Source organism: Pygoscelis adeliae, unplaced genomic scaffold (genome assembly GCF_000699105.1).
Source record: "Pygoscelis adeliae isolate BGI_AS28 unplaced genomic scaffold, ASM69910v1 Scaffold241, whole genome shotgun sequence".
In the NCBI taxonomy this organism is placed as follows: Eukaryota; Metazoa; Chordata; class Aves; order Sphenisciformes; family Spheniscidae; genus Pygoscelis; species Pygoscelis adeliae.
The window spans coordinates 2,671,839-2,679,358 of record NW_008824056.1 but is presented as its reverse complement, the minus strand read 5'-3'; the positions used below and the strand labels follow the sequence as shown (position 1 = coordinate 2,679,358).

The following is a 7,520-nucleotide window of genomic DNA, read 5'->3' as shown; positions in this document are numbered from 1 at the left end:
TCCGGCATGATTCATTATTTAACCAACAGAACAAATACGGCCAACACAACCGCCGGAGCAGCCCCTTGTGACTCCGGCCGACACCAGATACACCTCCGAGCACCAAGGAAAAGCCCAGCAGCACTGCGGGCGCTGGCTTTTCCCTCGGGGACCCCACAGTGCTCCCGAGGATGCCCCGGGGCAGCTGCGCCTTTACAACGCCAGGGGAAGGAAAGGTCGCGGTTTCTTTATAAAGTGTGTAGAACAGTATCCCGTGAGACACACAGTGTCTCACCGACCAGAACAACATTTTATCCGGGGGGGGGAGGGGGAGTTACACCTTGTAAACCCTCATCTTAACTTTCGGCTGCAGACACCGGGAAAACCCAGCATTAACTCCCAAAACGAGCGGAGTTACACCTTGTAAACCCTCATCTTAACTTTCGCTGCCCCCGGCCCGCCCGCGCGAGCCGGAGAGAGCGTTCAGGGACCATCCCTCGAGCAGGCGGGAATCCCCCGAGGAGGGGAGGGAAGTCGTCGGGTTTGACTGACTTTTTTTTTTCACTTTAAAAACCTACGATGAACTTCAAGAGCTGTTTACTTGCGTTGGTTAACGGAACCTAACTGCGGGGAAGCGATAACCGGTACTTGCACAGCTCTGATTTCCCTGACATACGGTGTACCGACGGCCACCGAAAGTGCTGGCATGAGGGAACTCGCCTCTGCTGGAGGAGATTAAGTCTAAAACTCTGCTTTCGAAATTATAACTTTTTATATCTGATAGTCCCGTGGGTGGCTGAGGAGCGTTTTATAGGGAACCAGCAGGTGTGAGCTCTGACAGACTGGGAAAAGAGCGGGGATATTGCAATGAACAAGAGACGCAACCTGAAGAAGGTGACTCTGCTGTCTTTCCTGTCCCAGGGACCTTGGCAGGGGGAAGCCCGCCCAGATGCCCATTGCTGCGCAACAGCAAGGCCTCGCTCCATGTGCGGGGCCAAGCTTCTTTGTTAGTCTGTCAGGAAAGGATGCTAACAGCACTGTGCCCACCGCTTTCGGGTGGGCTCCAAGGAAGGCTGGTAATGTTTATGACAACCATTTGCCTTACGTGCCGCACCAGCAATAAAAAGCCTGTGCAACGCTGAAGATATTTTTCTTAGTGGGCCATTTGGAGGCCTCTCCTTTTGCTCCCTATGATCTTTTTAAGATATATTGCTCACAGTGTATTCAGAGTTGCAGGGGCAAAGCCACAAGAGCTAAACAGTTTAATTCTTGTCCTTATTCCTAATCACACAAGAACTGCATCCTCTGCTTGGAAATACTCTTGCATGCATTGCTGCTATGGCTGAAGCAATGGGATAGTGCTCCTCAGAGGCAGTGTGGGGTGTTTTTATATCATGGAGAAAAGCCCTTTTTCTCCCCCGACCTCCCAGTCAGTTCCTCAGCTTGGTTCTGCAGAGCTATTTGTTTCTACTCCTGTTACTGGTTTTTCAATAGACAGGCCTCCCATGGAGACAAGATCTGCAACCTCTCAAGCCTTGCACAGATGGAAAGCACAGCTTTGAACTGAGTTGTGCTTTTTTGAAGGGGGAGGGTGTGGTGGTGTTTTTTTTAAAACAGATAAGCCCTGGACGATAAGGAAAACAGCATTAACAAACAATTACAACAGTTGAGTCTCATGAAATCAGTTGTCACTGCAATCTCAAATCCCCCACCACTTGGTTACTCTCTGTGAGACTAGTGTTGTCTGTTACAGCACTGATCCCTTACACTAAGCTGCTTCCCTGGGTTTGTATTCTGGCCAAGAACTATAGTAAGAGCACATCACCAAAATTTCTTGTCATGCAACAAACGTGAAAAGAGATTAGAGGCCTGAATTCAAAGGTTTTAAATATTCCTCTCTATAGTTCCTTCTGAAATTATCTGTTAGACTACCTCCTGGCCACAAATACAGGGAAGGAAACTTCAAAAATTTAGTTCAAACTAAGAGAAGGCTAAATAAGTGATAAAGCAGCTGTTTGCCACCTTTTAAAAATCCTTCACAAGCCACAACCTAATGGAAAGGGTACAACAATTTGCTGTAATTTAGAAAAATCTCTAGGGCTTTTCTGAACTCCATCAAGGGTAAAAAGAGCTAAGAGGCAAGACTGTGAGGGAACAAACTTGGTTCACATTCGCCCACACCTCACCTCTGCTTGCTAGAAAGGTAGCATGTGGTTTCCTGAGATTTTTCTTTCAGCTTTACAGTGGATTTTTGTGATAAATCCTTCTATGACTCATTTATAAAACAGAAGTGCAAAGTCCAGGTAGAATTATATTTAATTATTACAGCAAAAAAACCATTATAACTGTACAAATACGGCCAGTTTGGAAAAGCTCTTTCTACTTACCAGGTGTAGGAACAGGAACACCTATAATCACCCATGAGAAGTGGATTATTGCTGAGACTGAATTTGTAGTTTGGGGTTAAAAGTCAACTTTGAGTTTTGCTTTGGAGGATGCGATGGCCGATCCCGAACCCCTGACCATCTGTAGGACTTCTGTGTCCAAGTACCACAGCAGTGATTGTCCCAGTCTTTTACGTATAATGCATAAAACCCAAAGCCTCACTTTTTTTTCCTTTTTTTTCCTTTTTTTTTTTTTTCAAACAAGCACTGATACCTGGTTTGCAGCTCCTGTCAAGGTCTGCCTCTGCCCACAGAGCTGCTTCTCCTCTCCCCCAATTGGTTTCCAACACAGATCTGTGCTGCAGGTACTTCATGGCTTGCTGCTCACTGTGCTTTGCAAAAACCAGCCTCATTCCTGAGAGGACCCAGGAACAAAAGTAATAAAGCAGCACTGACAGCTATTCTTACCTGAGGAAAAGCTGCTTTTTTTTAGAATCTCAGGATTCACAATTTTGCCCTGAAGTCAGCAGAGAAAATGATGACATAGAAACTGTCAGACAAGCGATGCTCAGCTACTAAGATTTTTTTGTACCACACTTTTCTCCCTAGTATTTGATTGGCAAGGAAACACACAGAAAGAAAGAAAGAAAATCTGTAAAACACTTCACTTTAAATAAATATTTGGACTGCGGGAGGTTAAACAAAGGCCAAGTGCTTGGTATATAAAACATGTAACAATGAACATAAGAAATTAAATCTTTATTCTGAGAATATTTACAAAACAAATAATAATACACTCATATACTTAACAAGTGTTTCAAAAATAAAACAAGGAGAATTTAAGTTCTTAGCACAGTATGATCCACCTTTTCATGTTAAAGTTTTATTTTCATCTAATTTTAGATATTTATAGAACCATCAGAAAAAACAGCGTTTTTCATCTTCAATTGAATGTTGTCTTCTAAAAATTTGGATTACTAACATATTAATTTACATTCTTTGATATACGAAGTGATTTTTTTTTTCCAAGAAACTTCAGTTGTTATGACCTTACCAGCTTTTTAAGATCAGCTGTAACACATTGCCTTTTGTATTGGTAACAATGCAACCCATTATTCAAGAGGAAAGATTTTTAAAACACAAATTATATACAAAAGTAGTATAAGAATAGAATTCAAACAAAATGCTCATGTATAAACACATACCACAAGCTTTGTAAAGGTCTGAAATGGAGTTTTCTGTCCAATGGGGGTTACATAGTAATGACATGTAACAGAGAAGCATTTAAGGCCGTACATTGTCAACTAACGCTCTGCACCTCTTAGAAACTAGACTGTCGACTGCTTTCACTAGTTAGTTAACACAGCTGTGTAGGTATTTAACAGGTGGAAAACTGAACAACTAATTTAGGACATTATTGTGGAAAAGTTTGGCTTCAGAAGATTGTAATTTGTGGCCTGCATACTACCACTAAAATTCAGTCCCACGTGGATTATAATATGGCATTAGGTAACTTCATGGGTTTTCTGTTCAAGACAGGGACCCTCAAAATTATGGCACTGTTTTTTATCATAAACTTCTACTTTACATAAAGCACATAACATAGGTAACTGGCATTCCTCCAAACAAGTCTCCCTTTTTACCTTTGAATAGAGCTTCTTAACCAGCTCACAAATTGTTTCAATGTCTGTACAAATTTATTGTTGCTTATACGATCTCTAATTATTTCAGAGTAGCTTTCTTCTTTCCATATTCCTTTATTTTTCTTCAAGGCCTTTAACTCTGCTCGAAGCAGTCTTTTGTGAAGTTTCCAGTATAGGCGGGAATCATGATGTAGTCCTTCAATACGTGCTGTTCTGCCAAGCCCTTGTCTCAAGATCTCTTCATTTAAGCACGTGCTGAGAAATCGACCCTAGAAAAAGGCACAATAAATATGATATTCACTTCACCTTTGAAACAGGTTGGGGGGGAAGGGGGGTTGTGTGTGGACTCCCTCTGAGATACAAGCTTTACTTCTGGCTAAATCTACTCTCTGGCAGAAAGAGTTAAAAGAGCAATCCAGCCGACTGTTAAAACCTAATACTAATGCAAGACATTTGTGAGAGAACAATTGATGGACTAAACATCAGGGTAATCAGGACTACACGATGTAGCCTAGCACTATCTTGACAGAGAAACACACTTGTGTCATGAATCAGTCCGCAAAAATACTGGTCTTGAAATCAGATTTACAAATACAACATTTAAAATTCATGTCAAGATAGATAAATGATAAATAATAACATTCCTTAAATGTACTGAGATAACTGAATCGTGTAACTACAGCCAAACTCGAAACTGCAGAGAAAAGTCAATTTTTGTCACTATATTTACCTTATTTACTAAAACAAGGCACTCGAGTGCCAAGTCCTCCCTTCCGAGAAGTTGGAACCATATAATTTGTTTGGGTTTTAACTCTCGCTGTAACCAGGCCGTGCCGCTCGGAGCCAACTCCACTCCAGCAAGCCTTACCAGCAGAAGACCTTTTGATTGCCCTGATTATGGAAAGAGAGAACTTTTTTACTGAATGCGGCAAAGGAAATTTCATGCTTTGCACAGACCCTCAGCTGTTGGTAATGAATTTATTCCTATGGACTTAAAAAAAAGAAAACTAATCCATTTTAGTTCCCCAAACCACTACTTATTCGCAAATAAGAATTTGATCTCATCTCTCCTTCAGTAAAAAAATTAATTCAAGATTGCATAAGTGGTTTAAGCTAGTTTGTTTTATTTTGCATACCAATAGAAAGAACTGCTTTCATTATCAGTCACTATTATTTTATCTGAAGGGGCAGAAACAATAGGGAAGAAGCATTAGCACCTGCAGGTATTTGCAAACAGAGCATCAGCACCTGCAGGTATTCGCAAAGCAAGTGTGTGACTCACAGACTCGATGGACAACTGCTGCGAAGTCACAGAAAAACTGTCCGTGAGAATGGGTTTGTATATGTAGCTGTCAGATCTTCATCCATAAATAAAAGCGTAATCCCAATAGAGTCTTTTTGCCAGGAAGGAGATGAGCTATGCAAGCAAATGAACGGCCTGTGTGCTAGCTTTTGCTGCCAGAAAAGTATCACAATAATGATGCTAATTAATACGGATACTGTATGGGCCAGCTCTTTTTACACGTCTCCTCGCAATCTTTTATTCCCCAGTTTCCCACCTGTAAAGTATGGAAAGACCAGAAGGCAGAGCCAGAATTGTACCTTAACCCTTCCTCTCAAGCTTGACCCTACCTGTTCTCTGTGTAGACACATTAAGAACAACACTTCATTCCTACCCTTGTTCTTCGCATACTTTTACTTACATTTTCTCCGTATCGATGTAATGAAAGGAATGCTAATGGGAATGTGTTCAACCTCCAGGCCTTTCTCAGTTATGTGATGTAATTTTCCCCGCAATTTCACATTCTTTTCTACAAACTCCACAGGTATATCCAAAGCACTTGTAAACTTTGCTGTCTATTAATGGAAAGAAAAGCAAGACAAAGTTTACAAAAAAATGTAGAGCAGTTACAATCACATTAAATCCAACTTCTTCTTAAAATAGTTTGCCAAATTACAGATCTATTATTAGACAGCATGGGCAAGTGTGTATATATATATTTTAACAGTAAGCAGATGCAGAAGCCATTATGTGCCAGCCTTTCCAGACAGTTATGATGTTCCCTTTATACAGGACTTGCAATATTAAGGGTGGGCATGAAAGCAGGGTTTAGAGAAAGAACAGAAACTGGCATTTTTTGAGCAATGCATATTGAAGTTCACTTGATTCACCATGAAAAGCGTGTTTTAGAAGTGGCCCAAACAGTGTTAGAACAGGGGTGAAAGGAAGCCAAGACGTGCTTAAAGACGCTAGCAAATAACAGACACTGAAAACAAAAAGCAGGGAGGACAGAAACAACACAGACTTTGATAAGGGAGTAAAAGAGGAGAGGGACAAAAGCAGGTGCACACCTTTGAAAAGATCACAAGAAGGTTAAATTTGATACCGTAGCCATCAATTAATGGGAGGCTTCAAAGGGACAGTTATGTGATCACACAGGAAAACTAAGCTTAGCAGCAGCAAAGACTTGGCCAGCAGCAGCAGCGCAGGAATGAAGCAGCCACCTAGTTTAGGGGCTGGAGGGAGGATAGGCACCGGGGATGGCATAACACCCAGAATTTAAGACACTGAAATCTAGAGGTCTCAGTGTAAGAAGCCTTTTGTAGAACACTGACCTACTTCTGTGCAGCTGTGAAAAGTACCGATCTGCTTATGTGCAACTGCTGTGACACACCAGCCCTTGGGGGAAATAAAAAAACCAAACCACGACGACTAAACTCAAAGATCTTTCTACTGTACGTTATTTATTCAGTAAACCTTTCCATTTGTGGTCTGTAAGGTCTCCCTCCAGGAATACAGAAATTCAGGACCTTGCGGGCAGAAAGCCTGAAGGTTTTTACAAACAGTTGTTGTTCAAGTCTGATCTCATTTGCACTGGAAGTGCCAACAGCCTGGTGAACAAATGTACAAAGCCTTGGTTTAAAATAAACAAACAAACAAAAAACAGAAAAAAAGAAAAAAGGAATTCTGGTCACATTTGTAGTTCAAATGTAGGCTTTCTGGTAAGATTTTAAAGGAAAAACTTCACACAAACGTTCTCCCATAGCAAACTGCGTTTGGAATTGTGCGGAGGGAAGTTTAGAATAACTATTATTTTTTAAACAGCTGGAAGAACACGGGAAAACGGGTCGGTCCCTACCTGCAAAGACGCAGCTGTGGCTGGAGCTAGCGGTGTAGCATTAGTACATGCCGAGAACTGATCATTTCAGGAAGTGAAGGAGGATTTAGGCTTGTTTAAAAATATTCAAAAGGCAGTTCTGTTCATGGAAGTACGGAGAACAGATGCGAGGAAACCACCTCTATTTCAGCTTTATTTGGACTAGAGGTACGAGACAATTTGCACTGTACGCCAGAAGAGATGAAGTGCACGTCAGCTGTACAAAGGACTGCAGGAAGCTGCAGCTGAGATGCAGAACACGCTTCTGAGTTAGCAAACAAGAAGGGGGGCGAGGAAGGCGTCTCCGTTCTGGCCGTGGAGATGCCGCTTGAGAGGAGACACGCGTGACACCGGCG

At 41.8% G+C, this 7,520-nt stretch overlaps 1 protein-coding gene across 1 annotated transcript in view; it reads right to left on the bottom strand.

Moving 5' to 3' along the window:
• Positions 1 to 3,168: 3,168 nt before the first annotated feature.
• Positions 3,169 to 7,520, bottom strand: part of LOC103925304 (chromosome unknown open reading frame, human C3orf33) — a 6,851-nt gene continuing 2,499 nt past the window's right edge. Inside the window, exons 2-4 of the mRNA XM_009334000.1 lie at positions 5,710 to 5,863; positions 4,737 to 4,897; positions 3,169 to 4,275 (exon numbers count right to left, since the gene is read on the bottom strand). Coding sequence (XP_009332275.1) covers positions 4,003 to 4,275; positions 4,737 to 4,897; positions 5,710 to 5,863 — 588 coding nt within the window. The 3' untranslated portion in view covers positions 3,169 to 4,002. The remainder of the gene's footprint in view (positions 4,276 to 4,736; positions 4,898 to 5,709; positions 5,864 to 7,520) is intronic.